The 27,832-nt window shown below is 38.3% G+C and overlaps 1 protein-coding gene across 7 annotated transcripts in view; it reads right to left on the bottom strand.

Annotated features, from left to right (window-relative positions):
• Positions 1 to 27,832, bottom strand: part of fhod3b (formin homology 2 domain containing 3b) — a 249,433-nt gene that overhangs the window by 22,045 nt on the left and 199,556 nt on the right. For 5 of the 7 annotated variants that reach the window (XM_062063106.1, XM_062063109.1, XM_062063110.1 and 2 more), the window contains 10 exons: positions 23,532 to 23,675; positions 23,203 to 23,444; positions 19,598 to 19,690; positions 15,351 to 15,398; positions 14,285 to 14,392; positions 14,083 to 14,217; positions 13,900 to 13,950; positions 13,307 to 13,497; positions 1,417 to 1,932; positions 482 to 1,338 (listed from right to left, as the gene is read on the bottom strand). In XM_062063106.1, coding sequence (XP_061919090.1) covers positions 482 to 1,338; positions 1,417 to 1,932; positions 13,307 to 13,497; positions 13,900 to 13,950; positions 14,083 to 14,217; positions 14,285 to 14,392; positions 15,351 to 15,398; positions 19,598 to 19,690; positions 23,203 to 23,444; positions 23,532 to 23,675 — 2,385 coding nt within the window. The remainder of the gene's footprint in view (positions 1 to 481; positions 1,339 to 1,416; positions 1,933 to 13,306; positions 13,498 to 13,899; positions 13,951 to 14,082; positions 14,218 to 14,284; positions 14,393 to 15,350; positions 15,399 to 19,597; positions 19,691 to 23,202; positions 23,445 to 23,531; positions 23,676 to 27,832) is intronic. The other 2 variants (XM_062063107.1, XM_062063108.1) reach the window with 2 other exon arrangements.

Genomic DNA, 27,832 nt, shown 5'->3' with positions numbered 1-27,832 from the left:
TTTTTATGATATTTTTAATTTATATAAACAACAATATAAATAAATAAATAAGTACTACAATGTACTTTAGGAGGTGAACTGGGTCCTGTCCGGCAATAAAAATGACTTTATCTATTGTTACATTTTTTCCTTAGGTGATACGCTGGGGAAACCACATGATTGTACTGCACTATAAAAGGTGTTTTATTTACCTGACGGGAGGTAAAAAATTTAAATGCATTTCCAGCTCCCACAGGAAGCCCCCATTCATCTATTCCAATTCTATTTTAAGAACGAGACATCACTGCAGGAGTTTAGTGATGTGTTTTTTTGTTCCAAATATAATATGAGAATAAGGCTGGTCAATATGGCCTAGAATCCATCCATTTCTATTATATAATATAACCTCTTGCAATAACAATATACATTATATCACCATATACAGTATAATTTGGCCTTAACATGCATTATGTATCGTTTGTATCGCACAAACCAGCTGTACCTTGGTGACAGGAAGCTCCTTAGACTTGGACTCAAAGAGCTGCTCCAGCTTGGAGGTGTCCACTTTAAGCGGCTCAAGTTTACACCACAGAGACTCCTTGCAGAACTTATGGCTCTTACATTGCCATTCCAAGGGGCGCACCTCGTTCCAGAAGAGCCGGATGGTCTTCTTCTTCTTGAGGAACAGAGGGACCTCCCCCCGACTCAGCTGCGGGGAAGGTGGCGGCACGGGCGCCATGAACGGCGGAGGCGGGGGCATCATTTTGCCGAGGAGCGGAGGGGGCGGGGGACACTGAAAGAGGGGCGGCGGCAGAGCGGCGTTGCAAGGCGGAGGAGGCGGCGGCGGTGGGACAAGATCCCGCGCCCCCATCATGTTGTTCAGATCTAGAATATCCATGTCGTCCTCATCCCGCAGGTCGGTGAAATCCATCTCCTTGATGCGTAGCTCCTTGGGCGTGGCCATCAGCTGGTCCCAGATTTGGTCAGACTCCTTCTTCTGAGAGACGCTACTGGACGATTTGTCCGTCTGCTGCACCTCCTTTGCAGCCTCCACCTCGGTGGCAGACGCAAGACCTTTAACCAGGTCTCCAAACTTCCCCGCCACCGCGCGCACCACACCATGCTTGTCCAGGTGACCCACCTCCGTCTTCTTCACATTTTCTTCTCTTGCCTGTCTGTGTGCCTCCAATGTGGAGATCCTGCATACCAAGCTGGACACCTGCGTGTCCTTTTCACATTTACATTCATTGTCCTTCTCCATCTCGCCTTCCGCGTCCTCCTTGTTGGACGTGTGGAGCATGTCCAGCATGAAGCGCTTGTTGTTGAGGATGTCGTTTTCCCCGGGGTCCTTCCACTGGCCTGTCGTGGTAGAAAAGATGTGCCAGAGTAAACTTGGCTTCATGTGCTTTGCTAGAAATGTAGAGGAACAAAGAGTACCTGCGTCAAGGTCATTTTTCAGCCTTTCCTCGCGCTCCTCCCTCTCCAGAGTGCTGCTGGTGGACGAGATGCTGGACGCCGAGCAGTTGTCCTTCTCGTTCACTTCTTCGTTCTGTCTCTCCTTCTCGCTCAGCACTACATTCTTCTCCACCTCCCTCTCTATCGTCCGCTCCTTCTCACAGTCCTCCAATTCCACATCTACTACATCCACCACTACACTACATACGTCTGCTACATCAGCTACTTCCACCTGATCTTCTAAGTCTCTCCCTGTCTCACATCCTTCCTGCTCCTCGAGCTTCTCCACTCCTCCCTCTCCACACTCCTCTGGCTCCACAAGTACATTCTGATCTGCTTGAGTCTCAGCAACATCCTCCGTGTCTCCTGGCTGCTCTGTTGCAGCCATATTTGGTTGCGAGGGAGGTGAAGGACAAGGTTCTGAAGTATTTAACTCCGATGCTGGACTCTTGGTTCTGGCCGCCGGGTCAAGTTTTGACTCAGGAATGAAGGGTGTCCCTGGAAGAGATTGAAAAAAAATGTCAAACTGTTTATTCCGACTATAATACTCAGAAACATCATTCATTCACATAATAACGAGCATTTCTGACTGTAAATGATTCTGGACGACCACAATGTATCCTGCCCGACATCTTCTGGTTATGTATACAATGAGCAAGCATACTTGCCAACCTTGAGACCTCCTAATTCGGGAGATTGGGGGTGGGGGCGTGGGGGGGTGGGCGGGGCCGGGGTTAAGGGGGGAGGAGTATATTTATAGCTAGAATTCACTGCAATTAAAGTATTTCTTATATTTATATGTGTATATATATATAGTACAGTACACAGTAATGAAAACACAGTTGTTCTACTAACTGTACTGTACTTGCTGCTTACTTTTTTAAAAAAAAATAACACCTACCTTTCACTATTTGAGTAGCCTTTGTTCTGCCATTTGAGTACTGGCGAGCGATCTCTGAATCCGGGAACATATCCTTCACGGATTTGTTGAAAACATCCGCAAATGAGAACGGGATGTTGCTTGCAGCTATCAGCATAGCCATCTTCCGATCTAACAAAGGTCTTAGCTCATTCTCTTTTTATGCCACATCAATGTGGAATGCGCTCCCAACAGGTGTAAAAGAAAGGGCATCTCTATCCTCCTTCAAAACCGCACTAAAAGAACACCTCCAGGCAACTTCAACCCTAAACTAACACCCTCCCCGGATTGTAAATATTAAAATGTAAATAATCAAATGTAGATACTTTTTCTTATGCTTTCTGATCTCTCTCTCTCTGTGTCCACTACTTGCTGTACATATCCTACCAAGTCAGACCTACACTGTTTCAATGTCCATTTCTCTGTTCTCAATTGTTGATGACTGAAGTGATGATAACAACCAAACCTAACCCCCCCACCGCCCCCTCCACATCCCACACCCCGGATTGTAAATAATGTAAATAATTCAATGTATATACTCTGATGATTATCTTGTGTGATGACTGTATTATGATGATAGTTTATATCTGATAGTATATATCTGTATCATAAATCAATTTAAGTGGACCCCGACTTAAACAAGTTGAAAAACTTATTCGGGTGTTACCATTTAGTGGTCAATTGTACGGAATATGTACTTCACTGTACAACCTACTAATAAAAGTTTCAATCAATCAATCAATTCGTCTCTGCATATGTTACACCCTCGGGTCTCCATTTAGCAAGGTGGTCCATAATACTGCGTTGCCGCCGCCTTGTGCTTCTCTGACCGTTCATGAGTGACTATATCCATTCGGCCACCGTGTTATGGGTTATAGATAAATCAATGGATAACGGAGACATATATAATAGTCTCCTTTTCAGGTGAGAGGACGCTAAAGGCAGTGCCTTTAAGGCACGCCCCCAATATAGTTGTCCGGCTGGAAATCGGGAGAAATTCGGGAGAATGGTTGTCCCAGGAGATTTTCGGGAGAGGCACTGAAATTCGGGAGTCTAACGGAAAATTCGGGAGGGTTGGCAAGTATGTGAGCAAGTACAGTCGCGATCAAAAGTTTACATAACAATAATAATAAATGAACACCACACTAGAAATGCAAATGATGCATGTGTTCGGAAATGGATGATGGACTTAAACATTTTAGATGAAAGAGACATATCATGGAATGATATTTGGAAAAATGCCAATAAGCCTTTTAGAAGCATTAAAGATAAGCTGACTTAATTTTAGATATTGAATAGATTGTATTTTACATCTTCTCAGCTGTTTAAAATTGGTGTAGTAGATAGCAAGTTATGTATGAAGTGTCGGGCAGCTGAGGGAACTCTTGTTCATTTATTGTGGGAATGTCAGAGAATAAAAGAGTTATGGTTGAATACAACAAAAGATGCAATCACATTCCTTAATATAAACATCCCAATGACACTGCAAACTTGTATTCTTGGGGATCTCCATCAATTTAGAAACGTGTCATCAAAGAGTAAAAATGCTTTTCTTTCAATATGCATAACAACAAAAAGGGTAATATTTAAAAAATGGATAGCTGTTGATAGTCCAACTCATACTGACTGGTACACAAAAGCTATGGAGATGATATCAGTAGAACAAGCTGCATTTAGTTTAGATAATAATGAGTCATATATTGGAATATGGGATCCATTATTTAAATTTGATTCAACTAATAAATGAACCAAAATATGACTTATTATATCTTTGTGGAAAATGTTGGACGCGGTGTGTTGTTGGGCTTATGGAATGTGATGCAAGTGTAAGCCACTGTGACACTATTGTTCATTTTTAATTGTTTTATTATTTTTTATTAATGTTTTTAATGATGATATCAATGAGGGTTTTTTAATCACTGCTATTTTGAAATTGTTACTAATATTGATGCTGTTGTCGATAATGTTCATTTTTGTTCCACTACATTTGGATTTGTGTGTCCTCAATTGCTCTCAATTGCTCTGTTTATTGTTGTTCTTAATGTTGCTGGGACGGGTTTGGTTTTGGAATTGGATTGCATTGTTGTGGTGTTGTTGTGTATTGTTTTGTAGATTGATTAATAAATTCATAATAATAAAAAATAAAAAAGTTTACACACACTTGTAAAGAACATAATGTCATGGCTGTCTTGAGTTTCCAATAATTTCTACAACTGTTATTTTTTTTGTATTGTGGCCAAACAGCTCAATTTTTGTTTCATCTGACATCACATTGACAAGGATAAGACCTTCTGGAGGAAAGTTCTGTGGTCAGATGAAACAAAAATACCCAGCAATATGTTTGGAGGAGAAAAGGTGAGGCCTTTAATCCCAGGAACACCATGCCTACCGTCAAGCATGGTGGTGGTAGTATTATGCTCTGGGCCTGTTTTGCTGCCAATGGAACTGGTGCTTTACAGAGAGTAAATGGGACAATGAAAAAGGAGGATTACCTCCAAATTTTTCAGGACAACCTTAAATCATCAGCCCGGAGGTTGGGTCTTGGGCGCAGTTGGGTGTTCCAACAGGACAATGACACCAAACACACGTCAAAAGTGGTAAAGGAATGGCTAAATCAGGCTAGAATGAAGGTTTTAGAATGGCCTCCCCAAAGTCCTGACTTAAACGTGTGGACAATGCTGAAGAAACAAGTCCATATCAGAAAACCAACACATTTAGCTGAACTGCATCAATTTTGTCAAGAGGAGTGGTCAAAAATTCAACCAGAAGCTTGTGGATGGCTACCAAAAGTGCCTTATTGCAGTGAAACTTGCCAAGGGACATGTAACCTAATATTAACATTGCTGTATGTATACTCTTGACCCAGCAGATTTGGTCACATTTTCAGTAGACCCATAATAAATTCATAAAAGAACCAAACTTCATGAATGTTTTTTGTGACCAACAAGTACTGTATGTTCTCCAAACACTCTATCACAAAAAAATAAGAGTTGTAGAAATTATTGGAAACTCAAGACAGCCATGACATTATGTTCTTTACAAGCGTATGTGAACTTTTGATCGCGACTGTAAATGATACAAGGTGAACCTGGAGCCTTGAGAATTGGTCGATACAGACATTATTCCGATACGATATCAGCACCAATAATAGTACAGTAGTACCTCAACTTAAGAGTGTTTCGTCATAAGAGCTGTATCAGCTAATTGTTATGCTTTAAGTTGCAATATCACTCCAACAGGCTCCTCCAGCTTCGTTCCCACAGTGTTTGATTCAACAACTCCTTCATTCCGCACTCCATCCAGCTGTATAATCACTCGCCATACAGCAATAGGTGATATCTGTCTATTACCTGCCCGCTTCTATGTTAGCTACCCCTCTTTGTTTATAATGTCTATTTTCTGCTGGATCTATTCTCTATTTTATGCTGCAGCTGTTACATATACTGTAATATTGTACATGGCAATTGGGATTTGTTATATATTGTATATATTATATACAAATATTATATGATGATAATAATAATATAATTTATCAGTATATATTATATACTGTATATATATCCATCCATCCATCCATTTTCTACCGCTTATTCCCTTCGGGGTCGCGGGGGGCGCTGGAGCCTATCTCAGCTACAATTGGGCGGAAGGCGGGGTACACCCTAGACAAGTCGCCACCTCATCGCAGGGCCAACACAGATAGACAGACAACATTCACACACTAGGGCCAATTTTAGTGTTGCCAATCAACCTATCCCCAGGTGCATGTCTTTGGAGGTGGGAGGAAGCCGGAGTACCCGGAGGGAACCCACGCAGTCACGGGGAGAACATGCAAACTCCACACAGAAAGATCCAGAGCCCGGAATTGAACCCCAGACTACTCAGCACCTTCGTAATGTGAGGCAGACGCACTAACCCCTCTGGCACCGTGCTGCCCACTGTATATATATAATATGTATATGAATAATATATGTTATGTTTTATATTCTTACTATGGTACATTTTTAGTCTACTTTATACCTGCATTATCCTTTCCATCCTTACCCTTTCCATCCTTTGGAACTGAGCTACTGTGTGGAACAATTTCCCTTGTGGATCAATAAAGTTTGTCTAAGTCTAAGTCTAAGATCCGCCCAAAACATCTTGTACTCGCCAGCATTAGCTTATAGCCAGAGATTGATATTACTATGTTTTTCGAAGCACAGGAAGGAAATACGTGAGTGTGAAGGACACTGCTGAGACGAAGAAGTGGATGTTATTCATTGAATTAAAGAAATACATCATAACAAAAATGACTGTGCTTGTGGACGAACCAATTTGAGCGTGTCACTGCTAGTCTGCACCACACTGAAGCAAAATGAATTGATAACATCAGCCAACAATGTTAAAATAATATGTAAGCGGCGGTCATTTATCCATGCAAATGTAGAGAAGCTGCTGGACGGAGATACCGTGAAAGTCCACTCTCTAGAGTAAATACTGTAAAATATTTGTTATTTTCATCAGTCAAAATGACCAGACCAGGATGTTCTTTGTTGTAACAATTCAACTTTTACAATATTACTATAGTTGTTGTACTACATTCTGTTGTAATTTTTTAATGCAATATTTCTATAAAGGCATGGTAACATTGTGATGTTTTGGGAGGGACAAGCACCAATTTAATTATCTTTAATTTCTTGTTTAATTATTATTATTTTTTATTCAATTGATTTCAATGGTCCACGTTGATTTGAGATACACCTGTTTTGAGTTAAGCGTTCCAACATACAACCAATTAAGCTCGTAAGTTGAGGTACTACTGTATATACATTTTGTTTTGTAGTGTGGAATGTTTTACTCAGAGAACAATTGTGGGTATGAAAACATTAACCTTATGACATATTTATGCTTTTTTAAGTGTTCTTTGACAACACCTAGTGGTCACAATCATTTATTGTGCACCTCATTGGCCCAAAAAGGGTTTTTATATGTGTTCCTTATGTGACATGAAGGTTAGTGGTCTAAAATTTTGCTAGGAAAAAAAATGCATTGTGTTTTGATTGTTTGCATAGTACACACACTCTCTCTTAAGACCCCTTTTGGCCCCATTCACTCCCACTAAAACACCTGGGATAACATGGAATAGCATTATGCTTTGCCCATGAAAACCAAATGACTTTCTTTATTGCCGACTGAAACACCATATTGTTTGGTGTAATTGCGCCCCATAACCATCAAAAGGTGTCAGAAAACCATGAGCATAATTCTCAGAGCTTTGATGAGCATAAATAAGATAAACTGCCAACAAATTGCTGAAGAGCAATGAACATCTCAATGAACATATATACACACATATACATACATATGTGTATGTGTATGTGTACATATATATATATATATATATATATATATATATATATATATATATATATATATATATATATATATATATATATATATATATATATATATATATATATATGTGTGTGTGTGTGTGTGTGTGTGTGTGTGTATATATATGTGTGTGTGTATGTATAGGTGTATATATATGTATGTATATATATATATATATATAAATGTGTATACAGTATATGTATGTACACATATACATACACATATATACAGTATATATATACATACATATATATACATATATATACATACATATATATATACATATATATACATATATTTATATATATAAATATGTATATATATATATATATATATATATATATATATATATATATATATATATATATATACATACATAATACTTATAAACTCAACCAATTCCTGCCATCTTTCTTTCTCATTCTAGCTAAGTAAGCACTGTAAAAATATTTTTGGTCTGCTTGTCCACAGTTCCCAAATCAATAACATGAATTAGTTGACTTATTTAAGGCTATTCAAGGCTGTACTGTATAAAACAAATATTTGTGCATTGGTTCATAAGCAACTCCATCCATCAGACTTTGGGGTAAAGAGTAGACTACAGTCTGGACTATTGACCATCCAATCCCAGGGCATAAAATCACTCCTATTCACGTGTCACACATAAGAAACTCACATTTTTAAGTGCAGTCCCTGGGCAGTTTTATCAGAATCGTATTAGAATAAGATACGTCTGTCAATTTGTGGTCAATAAAGTGCATCTTCTTTCTAAACACTATCATATGCGTACATATATGCATACATACAGAGGGTATAAAAAGTATTCAGACCCCTTTAAATTTTTCACTTTTTGTTTTATTGCAGCCATTTGCTACAATCAAAAAAGTTAATTTTATTTCTCATTAATGTACACTCAGCACCCCACCTTGACAGAAAAAACTAAAATGTAGAATTTTTTGCAAATGTGCAAATGTAATAAAAAAGAAAAACTGAAATATCACATTGTCATAAGTATTCAGACCCTTTGCTGTGACACTCATATTTAACTCACATTGTCCATTTCTTCTGATCCTCCTGGAGATAGTTCTGCTCCTTCATTGAAGTCCATCTGTGTTTAATTAAACTGATCGGACTTCATTAGGAAAGGCACACATATGTCGATATGAGACCTTAAAGCTCACAGTGCATGTCAGAGCAAAAGAGAATCATGAGGTGGAGGGAATTGCCCAAGGAGCTCAGAGACAGACTTGTGGCAAGGCACAGATCTGGCCAAGGTTACAGAATCATTTCTGCAGCACTCAAGGTTCCTAAGATCACAGTGGTTTCCATAATCCTTACAGGCCTACTGAAACCCACTACTACCGACCAATGATGAAATCTTAACATTGCAACACATGCCAATACGGCCGGGTTAACTTATAAAGTGCAATTTTAAATTTCCTGCTAAACTTCTGGTTGAAAACTCCTTTGGATATGACGTATGCACGTGACGTAGCCAGTAGAACAGAGGTATGGCTCCCCCATTGAGGCCAATACAAAAAGCTCTGTTTTCATAATTCCACAGTATTCTGGACATCTGTGTTGGTGAATCTTTTGCAATTTGTTTAATGAACAATGGAGATTGCAAAGAAGAAAGTTGTAGGTGGGATCGGTGTATTAGCGGCTGGCTGTAGCAACACAACAAGGAGGACTTACTTGGATAGCAGACGCGCTAGCCGATGCTAGCCGCCAACCGCATCTGTGATCGGGTGAAGTCCTTCGTCGCGCCGTCGATCGCTGGAACGCAGATGAGGGCTGGCTGGCGTAGGTGGAGCGCTAAAGTTTTATCATAGCTCTGTGAGGTCCGGTTGCTAAGTTGCTAAGTTAGCTTCAGCGTTGTTAGCAACACTATTGTTAAGCTTTGCCAGGCTGAGAATTATTAACCGTGTAGTTACATGTCCATGGTTTAATAGTATTGTTGATCTTCTGTCTATCCTTCCAGTCAGGGATTTATTTATTTTGTTTCTATCTGCATTTGAGCCAGATGCTATCACGTTAGCTCAGTAGCTAAAGAGCTTCGCCGATGTATTGTCGTGGAGATAAAAGTCACTGTGAATGTCCATTTCGCGTTCTGGACTCTCATTTTCAAGAGGATATAGTATCCGAGGTGGTTTAAAATACAAATCCGTGATCCACAATAGAAAAAGGAGAGAGTTTGGAATCCAATGAGCCAGCTTGTACCTAAGTTACGGTCAGAGCGAAAAAAGATATGTCTTTCACTGCATTCTAGTCCGTCACTCTAACGTTCCTCATCCACAAATCTTTCAACCTCGCTCAAATTAATGGGGTAATCGTCGCTTTCTCGGTCCGAATCGCTCTAGCTGCGTTGAAAACAATAGGAAAATATGAGGAGGTGAACAACTGACTACGTCACGCTACTTCCAGTAGGGGCAAGGCTTTTTTTTATCAGAGACCAAAAGTTGCGAACTTTATCGTCGTTGTTCTATACTAAATCCTTTCAGCAAAAATATGGCAATATCGTGAAATGATCAAGTATGACACATAGAATGGATCTGCTATCCCTGTTTAAATAAAAAAAATTCATTTCAGTAGGCCTTTAAATTAAAGAAGTCTGGGACGACCACAACTCTTCCTAGACCTGGCTGTTCAGACAAACTGAGCAATCGTGGGAGAAGAGCCTTAGTGAGAGAGGTGAGCTGTGGCTGAGCTCCAGAGATCCAGTAGGGAGATGGGAGGAAGTTCCACAAAGTCAACTATCAGTCGGGGCTTTATGGCAGAGTGGCCCGACGGAAGCCTCTCCTCAGTGCAAGACCAGACACTGCTCGTCACCTGCCCAACACAATCCCAACAGTGAAACATGTTGGTGGCAGCATTATGCCATGGGGGTGTTTTTCAGCTGCAGGGACAGGACAAATGCGGCAAAGTACAGAGGTATTCTGGAAGAAATCCTCTTCCACAGTGCTCAGGACCTCAGACTGTACCGGTGGTTAACCTTCCAACAAGACAATGACCCTAAGCACACAGCTAAAATAACAAAGGAGTGGCTTCGGAACAACTCTCTGGAGTTCGAGCATCTCTGGAGAGACCTGACAACAATGGCTGTCCACCAACGTTCACCATTCAACCTGACAGAACTGGAGAAGATCTGCAAGGAAGAATGGCAGAGGATCCCCAAATCCAGGTGCGGAAAAACTTGTTGCATCATTCCCAAGAAGACTGATGGCTGTACAAGCTCAAAAGGGTGCTTGTACTCAATACTGAGCAAAGGGTTTGAATATTTAAGATCATGTGATATTTCAATGTTTCTTTTTGAATAAACATTACTTGTTTTTTTCTGTCAATATGGGGTTCTGAGTGTACATAAATGAGAAATAAAATGTACTTTGTTGATTTTAGCAAATGGCTGTAATGAAACAAAGAGTGAACAATATAAAGGGGTTTGAATACTTTCCGTACCCACTGTGGTGTGTGTGTGCATATATATATATATATATATATATATATATATATATATATATATATATATATATATATATATATATATATACCGTAATTTCCGGACTATAAGCCGCTACTTTTTCCCCTCGTTATGGTCCCTGCGGCTTATACAAGGGTGCGGCTTATTTACGGCCTGTTCTTCTCCGACACAGACGAAGAGGATTTCGGTGGTTTTAGTACGCAGGAGGAAGACGATGACACAATGATTAAAGACTGACTTTTCATATACCGGTAGGCTGGTTATTTTGATAACGTACAGGCGAGCACTTTGTATTAATTTGCACCGTTGTATTATTTGTACTCTGCACGAATGCTGTTCGCCATGTCAAAGATGTGAAAGTTTGATTGAATGATTGAAAGATTTATTGTTAATAAATGGGACGCTTTGCGTTCCCAAACAGTCATCTCTGTCCCGACAATCCCCTCCGTGGTAGCAGGAACCCCTATATACTACGCTAATTACACATCAAAACCCTGCGGCTTATAGTCGGGTGCGGCTTATATATGGAGCAATCTGTATTTTCCCCTAAATTTAGCTGGTGCGGCTTATAGTCAGGTGCGGCTTATAGTCCGGAAATTACGGTATATATATATATATATATATATATATATGTATGTGTATATATATATATATATACACATACATATATATATATATATATATATATATATATATATATATATATATATATATATATATATATATATATATATATATATATATATATATATATATATATATATATATATATATATATATTAGGGCTGTGAATCTTTGGGTGTCCCACGATTCGATTCAATATCGATTTTTGGGGTCAAGATTCGATTCAAAATCGATTTTTTTTTCAATTCAACACGATTCTTGATTCAAAAACGATTTTTTTCCCGATTCAAAACGATTCTCTATTCATTCAATACATAGGATTTCAGCAGGATCTACCCCAGTCTGCTGACATGCAAGCAGAGTAGTAGATTTTTGTAAAAAGCTTTTATAATTGTAAAGGACAATGTTTTATCAACTGATTGCAATAATGTAAATTTGTTTTAACTATTAAATGAACCAAAAATATGACTTATTTTATCTTTCTGAAAATATTGGACACAGTGTGTTGTCAACCTTATGAGATGCAATGCAAGTGTAAGCCACTGTGACACTATTGTTCTTTTTTTTTTTTTTTTTTTATAAATGTCTAATGATAATGTCAATGAGGGATTTGTAATCACTGCTATATTGAAATTGTAACTAATATTGATACTGTTGTTGATGATATTCATTTTTGTTTCACTACTTATGGTTTGTTCGTGTTTGTGTCTCCTCTCAATTATAAATAATAAATGGGTTATACTTGTATAGCGCGTTTCTACCTTCAAGGTACTCAAAGCGCTTTGACAGTATTTCCACATTCACCCATTCACACACTGATGGCGGGAGCTGCCATGCAAGGCGCTAACCAACACCCATCAGGAGCAAGGGTGAAGTGTCTTGCCCAAGGACACAACGGACGTGACTAGGATGGTAGAAGGTGGGGATTGAACCCCAGTAACCAGCAACCCTCCGATTACTGGCACGGCCACTCTACCAACTTCGCCACGCCAATTGCTCTGTTTATTGCAGTTCTGAGTGTTGCTGGGTCGGGTTTGGTTTTGTAATTGGATTGCATTGTTATGGTATTGCTGTGTATTTTTTTGTTGGATTGATTAAAATAAAAAAATAAAAATAAATAAATAATAATAATAATAATAAAAAAAATAAAATAAAAATCGATTTTTTAAAAATGAGAATCGATTCTGAATCGCACAACGTGAGAATCGTGATTCGAATTCGAATTGATTTTTTCCCACACCCCTAATATATATGTATATATATACATATACACATATATATACACATATACATATATATATATATATATATATATATATATATATATATATATATATATATATATATATATATATATATATATATATATATATATATATATACATACACACACACACATACAAAAACTGTATTAGTGCTTTTGCTAAACGTAGTATCATATAAATGAGACTGTAGGAGGACAGTTTTCAGACATTTACCCGCCATCTGCGGAGTACCGGGTGCCTTGTCTTGCTGTGAGACGATGGACGATGTTGTGACACAGCGGGACGCTGAGCGGACGGCGGGATTGGAACTCAAACACAGCGTGATCTCCGTGCGGCCTCTTACTGGCACCCTGGGTCGCTCTCGCTCAAACTCCTCGGCCGCTAGCCTCTCAACAGCCTTGTACCTGCCACAGTAGAGAGTATTAAGCTACTGCACTACAATAAACACTCCCCACTACACTACAATAAAACAGGAGTGTAACAGAAATAAAAATTATGTTTTATTCAAGATAGACGATGGAGGAATCGATGTTAACAGAAGACATTTCAGAAGAGACTGCTGGTGTCTCCACACAGAACATGCATGTTCCACTTTAGAGGGGTGAAATGGGCAATAAAATGCTTTCAAGGCACCTGGACCACATCCATGCCAAAATCCAATTACACACGTGTCCTGTTCACTTTGGGACATCTTAATGGTGAACAGGCCTGCTCGGTAGACTTTAGCCGGCTAAACTCACGTTCCATCCGCTCTCCAATCTTTACAATTGTAACATGATGGCAATGTGTGGCCAAATACAACTCACATTTCCTCTCTGGCTTGCCTTGCTTCTTCTCTTTTGCCGACGAAATCTCGACTGAGACAGCAAAAAGTCAAAATTATTGTGTGTGTACTGAATGGATGTGATAAGACTTGTGTATACAGTCAAATATACTCAATTGCAGCTCACATGGATTCTAATTGTTTAGATTTGCAATGTGACACTAACTTGAAGCGATTCCTCTCCTCCCTTTCGATCCTCTGCAGACGTTCCTCTCGCTCCACACGTCTTCTCTCCCTCTCTGCAGCCAGAGACTCCTGATGTTGTCTGTATGACGAGCTCAGCAAGCCTCCGATAGCAGGTCTGCATGCACACAACATTTCAGGAACAAACTGTACATAATTAATCCATCCATCTACTGTATGCTAACCGGTCAGCTTTGGACTCTGGTGTGCAGGTCGCCGTACTAGTGAAGCGAGGGCTGGGGGTGGTTGGGTTTTGGTGCCTGCCTGGATACGGACTTCCATTGGAAGTAATCCTATAAAACAAACAATCAATCTATCACTCTTCAATATACAGTTTCAACTGAACAACATCAAGAAAAGTTACATTTATTGTGTTCATTCTGAGGAACAATTAACCATGAAAGAGAAATACAGAATACACCAATCACATATGTTAAAGTACCAATGATTGCCACACACACACTAGGTGTGGTGAGATTATCCTCTGCATTTGACCCATCACCCTCACCCCCTGGGAGGTGAGGGGGGCAGTGAGCAGCAGCGGTGGCCACGCCCGGGGATCATTTTGGTGATTTAACCCTCAATTCCAACCCTTGATGCTGAGTGCCAAGCAGGGAGGTAATGGGTCCCATTTTTATAGTCTTTGGTATGACTCGGCCGGGGTTTGAACTCACAACCTACCGATCTCAGGGCGGACACTCTAACCACTAGGTGTACAGTGCCACCAACATTTTGTGCATTAATTGAATTGGTAGGCTAAATTAAGTGAGTCAACCAATCAAAGCAATATTGATTGTGTCCATATCTCAAAAATAGATATTTTAAGTCCTTTAAATAATATAATATTTGCAAATGAGACTCATATGAAAACAAGCTATAGTCAGCTCATTTGAAAAAAAGAAAACCATTTAATTATTGAATAATTTACATTTAATAACACACACAAAAGTACTGAAAATGAGTAATGCTTAGTGTCTGTATCAATTTCCAGCTACCAGGAATTGGTACTGTATCGGTTCTAATGTGAAAGGTACTCATCTCTATTGTGCAGCAACTTGGGAGGATAATCAGGATATTTCCAGAATGGTATTTTCATAATATGCAAAAATATCAGAAACAGCAATTGTAGGCAAGCCGTTAATTAAGACAACCATTTCCGATAAACAATTCAAAGAGTGATGATGGCTATAGCTATGTTCCTAAAGGAAACAAACAAAAACAAATCATCACTTGACCAATAACTGCTCTTACCTTTCAGCCCAGCAGCTTTTTCTAAGAGGGTTAGATGTTTCTGTCACACTGGCGATGGAAGGAATATAAAGAGGACAAGAGACACAGAAGTGAAGAAGACAGTGGATGGAAGCAGCAGTGTAAGTAATAAGTAATGCATGAAATCATAATCAACTATAATGGAGCTTAAAATAGGGAAAACTATTCTAGTAATGTTACAAAACTGCACTTAAGTATTCTTTTTGAAGTATTATTTTTATTAGAAGACATGATTGATTGGTTCTCACAATATTGTGTAGAATATTTTCTGCATATTGTGTACACTATTTTTCTGCTAATTACTACTGCAATGTCATAAAACTGCAATGTCATAAAAATGCCCCAAACATTCATTTGCATCCAGCACACAACTAAAATTGGTTTAACCATAACTGTTTTATATTGCAAAGTCCAGCATATTGTCCATCCAGTTGCTATTATGATATATCTATTCTACAACTCATAGAATATGTTTGGTGGAAGAAGTTTTTTTGTTTTGGAAAGTAATATTTGCATATCTTTTTACATGTCAGACAAATTGTTATGAGTATTTTTAGTAAGAGTGATGAAAAACACAGTACTACAGCATAAAAGAAGATGAAATCTGAAAATGAGAGCTATGAGAGATGGCACGGCAGTAGTGTTGTTATTGCAGGAAACTGCCATAATCATGCACTGAACACATACGCCAAAACCACACGCGCTAACGAACAACTACAATGGAGAATGAGGGTCTCCTGTATCGACACAGCGGTATTAAAGGACACATTTTATCCGAGAGGAGATTGAGGGCAGCTAGAAAATGGACCACTGCATCACAGAGGACAACAGGCCTGATTTACTAAGATCCAAATAACATGTGCTTTACAGCGTGTGCAAACTATACAATTGTGTGTACTATTAGTAGGTTTGTTGCAGGGGATAAACTAAGACTTGATTTTAGTCGTATTAAATAATTATATCTAACATACTTAAGAGGTTAACAATCTTGTCAAACCATGTGTTAAATAAAAGATTATTATTTATTTAACTCATAAACCTTAAGCTCAGGTCAGGCTGATTAGAAAAATAAGTACTAACTAAATATACTGCAGAAGAAGAAGCCCATTAACAACTGATGATTTTACAAACAATTATGTAAAATTCTACAATAATCTAAATGAATGATAAAACTTTTTTTTTCTTAAATAAACAGTCAATAAAATTAAAGTGCAAATGAAAATACAGCTTCACCACTTTAATCATCATTTTTGCAGTTAAGAAATGTCAGATTTTTGCTCCAGACTTCTTCTGTTGGCTTGATATTGTCATTATTGCCACAAGTGGTGAAAAAGTGTATTGCACCTGAGTCACATACGGACGACTGCTAGAAGTGGATATTTCTTGACGGCCCTGTGGGGGGCACTTTCAGCTCTATGGTTAAGAAACACTGCGCTAAATGGATTGCACTGAATTGTATTTTGCTCATTTAAGAGACGCAATCCTCTGCGCACGAGCTTAGTAAGTCAGCTTTGCTTGCGCTATCAAGTTTGCATGTGTTTCCATACACGCAAATCTTAGGTGGATCGGGCCCAATGTATGTTCCATTTAGGCACAGAAGGTACAGCAACAAAGTAAGCTAACAAGCGTTTGTTTTTGTCAATTTTAGTGGTATACACTAAAATGTTACAATGGAACTTGTGAAAAAAAGACTGCTCTAAAACACATTAGGAGTAGCACTATATGATTCAGTCGAACTCACTATTTGTGGGGGTTAGGTGCCAATACAAATACTTTAAAACGATAATAATGGACACAAGACCTAAAAGGCCTTTTTTTGATACTGTGAACCCTATACATGTCTCTAACAGTTAACATTTTAAATTCATTTTTACACATTAAAACAAACAACTGCTATGCAGTTACGCGATATCAAAGCATCTTCCTGCAGGAAGTGTTTAGTGAATTGACTTGTGAATCAGCGCCCTCTGCTGGATTCATAGCTGCAGCGTTTTTTCCCCCCTGTAGGTAGCGCCATCAAAACTACTTTCCATTTGAATTACTCCTAAAACGTCTTATCTTATTTTTTGGACCGGATTATAAGGTGCACTGCCAATGAGTAGGTCTATTCAGGTCTATTTTCATATAAAAGGTGCACCGGATTATAAGGCGCATTTTAAAAGGAGTTGTATTATGATTTCTTCTTGTGGTCTACATAACATGTAATGGTGTTTTTTTGGTCAAAATGTTGCATAGATTATGTTTTACAGACCATCTTAAAATCGCTTTCTGACCATCTCTTCAGGATGCGCAATTTAGTGGGCGGTCTTATTTACATGGCTCCAATTTAACAGCGTCATCTTTGTTGTACTGGTAGTTTTTAGTGCTTCCATAGCGAGTCTACTGACAGAAATAAGTTAGAACCGTACGCTACTTTATATTAAAAATGGCAACAGCAGACGATGAATGACCCATAACAAGAAGATAGAGACAAAGAATGAGCTTATGGACTACAATGGTGGGCGCACACAAACATTCGGGACTTATGAAGATCCAAATACACATCACTAGGTATCAATGGGTAAGAAAAGTTGGTTTTGCATAATATTGTGAAACAGATAATATGTCTCCTAACAGGTGCCATTTTGGGGTCCTTATACACACACCATAATAATACCTGTATGTTGAAGCACAGTACTTCTGACTATGGTATCCGTAATGCACCGACAATACTTTAAGCCAGGGGTGTCAAACTCAAATACAGAGTGGGCCAAAATTAAAAACTAAACAAAGCCGCGGGCCAAGGTTGAACAAATTAACCTTTTAATAGGGACCCAAACAAGTTTTGCATTGAATATTGAACAAGAAAGGCTTATATAACTTTATAGTGACATGCAAAATCGAGTTTCAAATAATAATAATAAGTAAAAAATATCAATGGCATATCAATTACAATTTAAAATAAAAATTGAATGCCTCTTTTCTATTTGCAGCCTTCTGAGGTAAATATCAACATTAACTTTTTCCACAGGCTAATACATTTGAAAATAAAATAACAATGAATAAACCAACCATTCAGGACTTTAAACTGCTCAGTTTGCAACACACTGATCTAATCTGATGTACCCAAGCCAGATACCTGCCATCTTTTCTTGGATGCTATTTCATTAATGTCGGGGCTCAGGATTTGAGCTGAGGCAACCTTCATTATCGAATGAAGGTCTTCATCAGTCATTATATCTCGTAGTCAACCCGGACCACAGTCCTGGGGGCGTGCCTTAAAGGCACTGCCTTTAACGTCCTCTACGAGCTGTCGTCACGTCCGCTTTTCATCCATTCTAACAACGTGCCGGCCCAGTCACAAGATATGTGCGGCTTCTGTACGCACACACACGTGAATGCAACGCATGCTTGATCAACAGCAATACAGCTTACACTGAGGGTTGCCGTATAAACAACTTTAACACTGTTAGAAATATACGCCACTCTGTGAATCCACACCAAACAAGAATGACAAACACATTTCGGGAGAACATCCGCACCGTAACACAACATAAACACAACAGTTGCAGCACTAACTCTTCCGGGACGCTACAAAAGCACTCGTTGGACTGGATGAAAAGCGGACGTGACGATTTTCGGGAGGGGCACTGAAATTTGGGAGTCTCCCGGGAGGGTTGGCAAGTATGAGAATTAGCGGTGAATGCGGCGTTACCGCGGCACCGCCGCTGTATATAATCGGCGGGCCAGCTCTAGTGTTAATTTGATATTGCCTCAAGGGCCAAATGAAATTACACGGCGGGCCAAATTTGGCCCGCGGGCCAGAGTTTGACACCCATGCTTTAAGCAATGTGGCTTCGTAGCTTACCAAAAGTTTTGGTGTTACTTGCTTACGGACACGAGCTAGCGTCATTTATTGAACAGGCTGCAGTCCACACGTATCTCTTATGTGGGACTGCCATCTACTGGTTACATCTATCATTACAACATGTGTCAAATAAAACAGCTTTGAGGTCGGTAAGCACAACCAGAATTAATCCGTACATTAGGGCACCGGTTTATAAATCGCACTGTCGATTGTAGAAAAACTGAAAGGATTTTAAGTGTACCTTATAGTCGAAAAATACGATAATTAAAATGCGACTGCCGAACTGCAAATGGGCGGGCTTCTACCATATAAGTATATTATACTTTATAGCATAAGAGAGTAATGGGTTGTATCCTACTTAGGGGCTATCAACCTACAATACCTGCAAGTTTCCTGCCTAAAGGACTCAGTGTCTGGATGACTTTCATCATCTGACTCTTCCTCCTCGTCCTCCTCTCCTTCGTCCTCCTCGTCTCTGTGGTAGGGGACGGTTCGAGGGTTGAAAGGAGGAAAGGGAGGATGTAGGAATGGAGGCAAAGTCAAAACACACAGAAGCAAACATGACTTTGAAGACAACACAAACATGGCGGCCAAACCCAACAGTGTTTCCCATACAAAGTTTAGGAATATTGGACCACACACTTTTTCCACTTCTCAAAGCTATTAAGTACACGAAAAAAGTGCATACTTACACACATAAATGCAGTTTACCAGGTGTTTAACTTGCACAAATTTATAGAATCATTGTAATTTTGATTTATGCCTTATTATAAGTCAGAAGGAAACACTAAAACAGCACACACATGCAGCACGCAAGAAGACAGGTGCAAGAATGTTAGTGAATTATCACCCCATCAGGCAATATGCTCAGACCTCTGCCAAGTAACTTAAAGGTTTTAAACTAGTCAGCAATACACAGTTGCACGCATCATTGCAAAGTCAATGAGTCCCTATTTTCTATGTGAAATGTCATTTACAATGAGGGTTGTATCATTTCAAGTGCAACTTTTCCTATCACGTTCTTTTCTTTAATTATGTTGGTAATACAACAGAAAAAGTAATTAACCCACAACGGTGAAGGTGTAACATCCTTGGCAGAGTTAACATGGACAGATATGTGAAATATTACAACAATGTGTTAGTGATTGCGAGCGACAGGAAGTTGAGAGGTTGGATGATGGGAGCGTGAAGACTGCAGGAGATTCAATATCTCCTGTTTTATTTCTAGTACTACATCCTCACACGTGAGTCTCGTTTGCTTGTCAAATCCATTCCTCGCACGTTCCTGCTGGGTTTCATTAGCAAAATGGAAAATGGTGATCTTCAAAGGCCGCAAGAGTTTCCTGTGTTGGGCCGGTATCACATGACCGGACCTGGGAGCTACCAGAAGGTCTAATAGGTGTGTAATACTTTGAGAGTGGCCGCTTTGGATGTGATGCATTTTTGGTGGCAGTGATCAGTTGATAGTTTGAATACACGGAGCAATACCAATTCACAGTTGGAAATGTACACCCAGATATTTCCCAAATTTAAAATGGAATCCCTGCTCTGCATTGAATAGAAAATCCATTGCCACCACTGCCTTGCTGCTACGTGGTACAATTATTATGTGTAATAAAAAGTATATCCATACTAACTTAGAGTCAATCAACTTTCGAGCCCCAATCCGTTACTTTGACAATACATTATAGAACTGATAATGTTTTATAGCGTCTGACTATACACAAACACATTTTTATAAAGCTTATCTCAATAAAATTAGTATTTGCTAGTTGTAAATCTGATGTATTACATTTGTGGTATTTAATGCTAAACACCATTTTTTTTAAACAAAATAAATTGCATAAAACCTAAACAAAAGCATAAACTATTGCCCCCCCCATTTAAATCATGTTGCCCTTAAAGCCTTCCTGTATCCTGTATTCCTGAATCCACAGACTTGTTACTATAAACATGAACAAAAACAACCCAGAAAATATTTTTTATCAACAAATAAAAATATCGATATAATCACTTTAGTATTGTTTATTTATTGATACTACATTATGTATCAATGGTATTGATATCTGGATTGATTACCCCTATTTTACATTCAAGGTTCAGCTGTTAGCTTCTTGTGTCATCCTGCTTGGTGTGTGTGTATTGTATGCTTCGCCATTCCTTTTCCTGTAGTCCTCCAGTGATAATAATACTAGGAAGAAAATTGATTTATTTTTCGCCACGGTGGTGAGGATTAGTATAGCATCTACGAACTGTGGATAAACGATGATAAACGACGTGTTCGTTGCAGGTTGCCCTCAAATTCGAGCCGGTGTTCTGGCAAGACACACATCTTCCTGAAAATTCATACAACTCCTGCATGTCGGCTGGGCTCGATTGCGGATGAGTTAATTCCATGATCAGGATCGGGACATGTCTAGTATTAACTACATCTGTTGATGTGGCATTGTGCCTTTAGGCCAGGGCTTCTCAACTGGAGGGCCAAGGGCCAAATCCGGCTTGGGAATGATACCATTTTTGTATTAAATGTAATAAATCTTTGCCAACACATTTTAAGTCAGAAGATGTTGGAGAGGGGGCGGGGTTAAAGGCATCGTAATGTACGATGTGTAGTGTACAAGTGTTTGTGTCCCAGTTCAAAACTTGGGACACAAACATTTTTGCAGCACATTCTTAAAAACACCAGAGTGCTCCTGTTGTATAGAGGAACTTGGACCACTGTAAACACATTTGCATAGATCCTTGCATTGACATTTTAACCTTGCTAGCAAACATAGAACACCGGGGTCCAAACTTGTGATTTAAACAACTGAGGCGTTTCTCAAGGCATCTCTTTAAGTCCTCTCCTATTTGGCAGTTAAACATTTTTTTCGAATTGTGATCTATACTCAGGCTTGTTTACTTCAGTCAGTAGTCATTTGTTCAACTTCTTTAGTTAAACTAGTGGTGTTCCTCAAGGTTCTATTTTAAGTCCTCTCTTTTTCATAATTTGAGCTATTCAACTGGTTGCCCGCAAGTTTAGTTTAAAAAAACTTGTGAGAGACTCACATTTTTTTCAGCAGATTTTTCCATGAATCCATTTTCTACAATTTGTCTTAAAAACACTAAAATCCTGTCCTAGAGAGGCCTCCTCAAAATAAACAGACCAAAATCAACGGCTACTGTAGAGCAGTGGTCCCCAACCACCGGGCCGCGGCCCGGTTCCGGTCGCACAAGAAATAAAAAAAATAAAAAAAAATATATATATATATTTTTTTTAAATTAAATCAACATAAAAAACACAATATATACATTATATATCAATATAAATCAATACAGTCTGCAGGGATACAGTCCGTAAGCACACATGATTGTATTTGTATGGGAAGGCGTGGCGAAGTTGGTAGAGTGGCCGTGCCAGCAATCGGAGGGTTGCTGGCGACTGGGGTTCAATCCCCACCTTCTACCATCCTAGTCACGTCCGTTGTGTCCTTGGGCAAGACCCGTCACCCTTGCTCCTGATGGGTGCTGGTTAGCGCCTTGCATGGCAGCTCCCGCCATCAGTGTGTGAATGGGTGAATGTGGAAATACTGTCAAAGCGCTTTGAGTACCTTGAAGGTAGAAAAGCGCTATACAAGTATAACCCATTTATCAATTATTTATTTATTTATTTCTTTATGACAAAAAAAAATTAAAAATTTTTTTAACGTCCGTGGGACAAATTTTCAAGCATTGACCGGTCCGCAAGTACAAAAAGGTTGGGGGTTCTCAGGAATATACAAAATAAGAATAATAGTGAAGGGAGAAGTCCGGCTGCATATGTGGCCCCAAAAACAATCTAGTTAAATACTGTATCCCTGTTCGAGCCATCTTCGTTCAAATGTTTTCTGTGTTGTTTTGTACTGTGACAAATATGTAACAATTGTTAAAATTGCTACTCTATATTCAGTATAACCATGTCAGACATTGTTTAAGTCAAAATGGACGCAAAGTTCTGATCCTCCTCACCTTTCAGTGATGTCTTCAACACGTTGACCACCAAAGGGTAGTAAGCCGTTGCCGTGGGGGCTGCAGGGCGACGCTGGGGCCGAGGCGTGACCTCTGCTGTTTTGGAGCGAATGTCTGCGGCTGCGTCGTCTCTCCAGGCCGCGCCGCTCGTTGGTGCCGCCCATACTCGCCCGGCGCCGATCTTTCTTGCCGCTGGGAGGTAGGTGCGTCTCGTCGTCGCCGTCTTCATGCCGGAGAGACGTCTGGGGACAATTAGGACAAAGGAAAGGTCAACTTACTGTCATAATTCTATTTACCTTTGAATGATAATGACAGGTAGACCTCCTGACCTCGTAGATGTTTAACTGCTCTACCAGGTCCAGATCGGTACCCTTCCTGCTCAGGTGTCTCTGTGTCACCACCTCGATACCTTGCTCCTCCAGACAGTCCACCATGTCGTAGTAGGAGTCTTGGTCAGGGAGACCTGCCAGCGTCTTCAGGACAAACACACTAAAATAAGACTTCATCTTGTTGTTGCCTTAAATAGAGGTGGGTAGTACGTGTTACCTTTACTCTGTTAAAGTTAAAGTTAAAGTACCAATGATTGTCACACACACACTAGGTGTGGTGAGATTATCCTCTGCATTTGATCCATCACCCTCACCAACTGGGAGGTGAGGGGAGCAGTGAGCAGCAGCGGTGGCCGCGCCCATTACATTTACATATGTAACTTTTCACATAAAATGTACTTGTCAGAGTAGTTTAAAAGGAACATCCTTTTTTTTACTTTTTTTTTACAATTTTTTTAAAGAAAAAAACAAACAAACGCTAGTTACATTGAGTTTGAATAAATGAATAAATGAAATAAGTTTATTTCGGTCATATAATCAACCATCAACCATTAACCATTTCGTGTGACCAGTCCAAGAGTACAAATTATACATATAGAACAATCATACACATTTACACACAAAAAGAAAAGAAAAGAAAAAGCATGACCGATAAAAGGAATAGGCTGAAGCCAAGGCTTATATTTGCCTATCCTATACCTTCACTGAAAATAAGATTACCTGGAACATCAACGTTAAAAAGAAAAAAAAAAATCAATGGGATGAAAGTAATTGTTGCTATATTTTATAATTTTCATTATTTCACCTTTCAACGTTTTCTTAAACCTTAACAAAGAAGTACATGTCTTCAGCTCATCACTGAGCTTGTTCCACCATTTAACTCCTAAAACTGAAATACATCTGTATTTTATATTCGTTCTTGCTTTACCTATTTCAAAAATCAATATCCCCGTAAATTATAGTTTTCTCCTCTTAATTGAAATAACCTAAAAATACAAGCTGGAAGGCTGTTGTTCTTTACCCGAAAAATAATTTCCATTGTTTTTAAGAACACAATATCTGAAAATTTTAACACATTAGAACTTATAAATAATGGATTGGTATGTTCATAGTAGCACGCTTTGTGTATTATTCTAATGACCTTTTTTTGAAGTTTAATTATTGGGTCTACGTTTGTTTTATAAACATTTCCCCAAACTTCAACACAATATGTTAAATATGGAAAAATAAAAGAATAATATAACATATGCAGACATTTCTTATTCAGCATGTGTTTTACTTTATAAAGAATAACAATGGATTTGGATATTTTTTCCTTTATATAAATGATAAATGGGTTATACTTGTATAGCGCTTTTCTACCTTCAAGGTACTCAAAGCGCTTTGACAGTATTTCCACATTCACCCATTCACACACACATTCACACACTGATGGCGGGAGCTGCCATGCAAGGCGCTAACCAGCAGCCATCAGGAGCAAGGGTGAAGTGTCTTGCCCAAGGACACAACGGACGTGACTAGGATGGTAGAAGGTGGGGATTGAACCCCAGTAACCAGCAACCCTCCGATTGCTGGCCCGGCCACTCTACCAACTTTGCCACGCCGTAAGCGGTTTCCAACATAATTTATGATCAATTATTATTCCCAGGAATTTAGTTTCATATACTCTATCAATTTCCACTTGATTTAATTTTAATTTTGCTTCACAATTTGTCCTTGCACCACTAAACACCATAAATTTAGTTTTCTTATCATTTAATGATAACTTATTAATATCTAACCATTTTTTTTAGCTGAATCAACTCAACCTCTATTATCCTCAACACTTCCTTCAAGTCTTCTCCTGAACAATATACATTTGTATCATCTGCAAACATAATAAATTTCAATTTATTAGGCACTGAACAAATATCATTTAAATATAGTATAAATAACTTAGGTCCCAATACCGAGTCTTGTGGCACCCCACACGTTTCATTCCGATCGCTACATTTATTTATATCATCATTAATTATTATCTATTTATTACTGCTTGCAAAGACATACTTTTGGCTCTTTAGAGCGACTTCTTGCAGCTGACACTGTCACATGACTCAATTGCACCAATCCAACGTAAGCACTAGTGACGTTTGACTATTTCACCAATCACACGGAGGCTTGCAGTCACATGACCACACTCAAACTACACGTTGTAAAAAGTGACATGACGTCAGATGAGGCAGCACAACTCTTCAATGTTTACTTACAAATTAGGAAAAATAACATTTATTCATATTCGTATTCTACTATTCATTTATTTGTGTCTGTAGATATGTTCATATTTAGCCTACACAAATTCCACTTCCTATGAGAGAAAACATGTTGCAGAAGTTGGATACGTTTTTTTTGGTTGATTTAGTTACGCAAATGCTAATGTTAGCTCGATTATAACAAAAGACTTAAAGTTAGTATTATTTGGGAACGATACAACAGCGTTTTGTTTAGGAGAGAACACACAGAATCTAATACAAATAATAACTGAATAAATAAATAAATTAAACAAAAGGGTTTGACAAAAACAGACTATCCTTAAACCTCAGTAAAACTGGTAACAGTAGAAGAGAAAGACATACACAAATACAAATAGACGGAATAGACATTGAGTAAATGAAATCAAATTTCTGGGTGTAATTATTGATTAAAAAAAAGGAACTGGAAATCTCATAAAACATATACAACATAAGGTGGCAAGAAATAGATCAATAATGAATAAGGCGAAATATGTATTGGACCAAAAATCACTTTATATTCTTTACTGCTTGCTAGTGTTACCATATCTGAGTTATTGTGTAGAAATATGGGGAAACAACTACAAATGTATGCTTCAGTCACTAACGGTGTTACAAAAAATGTCAGTTAGGATGACACATAATGTTGGATATAGAGAACATACAAACTCTTTATTTATTAACAATATTGAAATTCCACCATGAAGTGAATTTACAAACAGACAAAATTATGTACATAGCAAACTATAACCTGCTACCCAAGAATGTACAACAATTGTTTTCAACAAAGAGAACTATAACCTTAGAAAGTAAAAAAAAGTAACTTAGAACATTTGTATGCTCGTACAACACTTAAAACCTATAGTAAATCTGTATGTGGAATTAAATTATGGAATGGATTAAGTAAAGAAATCAAACAGGGTACTAATATGATCCAATTTGAGAAGCTGTTTAAACTCAAAGTGTTTACAATGTACAAAGAAGAATCGTGATAAATTCTGAATTTATTGATAGTCTTGTTCATCACACCATATAAAATACAACTTATTTCACTATTTATTTATTTATTGTTTTTTAATGTTATTATTTATGGAGTACATTGTAATTAAATAGAGAACAGGAAGTGAACAAAAGTGTTAGCAACTGCTATGTAACCGAAAAGGGGTAGGATTAAATTAGCTCTGCTTCTTTCTGCGCCTTTTCGAACATGTTGAAAAGAGAAACTGGAAATTGTGATGTATCATGTTGTAATTGTGTGCATGTTCAAAACACATACCATAACCCTAACATCCTAAGTGGTTGTAAAATCTTTTGTACTACACTCCAACTACAGTTGAAGTGCAAGTACTATTAAAAATAACTATTAATAAATCAGAAATTACTAACAAGTTGCACAGTATTTGGGTAGTTAGTTGTTTTTTTTTACTGAATACTAAAGTAATTATTTGGATGACTACTTTTCATTTTTCCTTGAGTCATATTACTCTAAAGCAGTACTTCTCAATTATTTTCTGTCACGCCCCCCCGAGGAAGGAGAACATATTCCGCACCCCCCACTCTCTGCCCTGAATAGAAAAAGTATACTTTGTCCATGAAATTGCTATAAGTACATCTCTGCGTAACACTGCATCCTTTTTAACATTAAAGAAAAAATGAACAAAATACAGATCAACTTACAACAAAGAATACCTTTAACATTTTTGTTTAGTCTGTAACAGAAAAGATTTAAAGAGATATTTTTTTAAATCTTTATTTACGCTGAACATTTGATATTGAAAATGTTTAATTAAATAAACTCAATAAATAATAATACATTTACCGTATTATCTAAGTAGAACAATATATACGACACTTTAACCTACAAAACAAAAATGAATAAAACAATTTGCACTAATTTTGATTTTTTTTATCAAAATGAGGATATCAGGATTAATTAATGGCTACAATGAGCATGTTTTGTAGTGGACAACATTTTGAAGGTTTGAAGCATGATACTGATAAAGCATGTTTTCCAGGGTCCCACGCACCCCCCTG

The sequence above is a fragment of the Entelurus aequoreus genome, linkage group LG11 (assembly GCF_033978785.1).
Source record: "Entelurus aequoreus isolate RoL-2023_Sb linkage group LG11, RoL_Eaeq_v1.1, whole genome shotgun sequence".
Taxonomy (NCBI): Eukaryota; Metazoa; Chordata; class Actinopteri; order Syngnathiformes; family Syngnathidae; genus Entelurus; species Entelurus aequoreus.
Note: the sequence above shows the minus strand (reverse complement) of the source record. Positions and strands in the feature narration are given on the sequence as shown.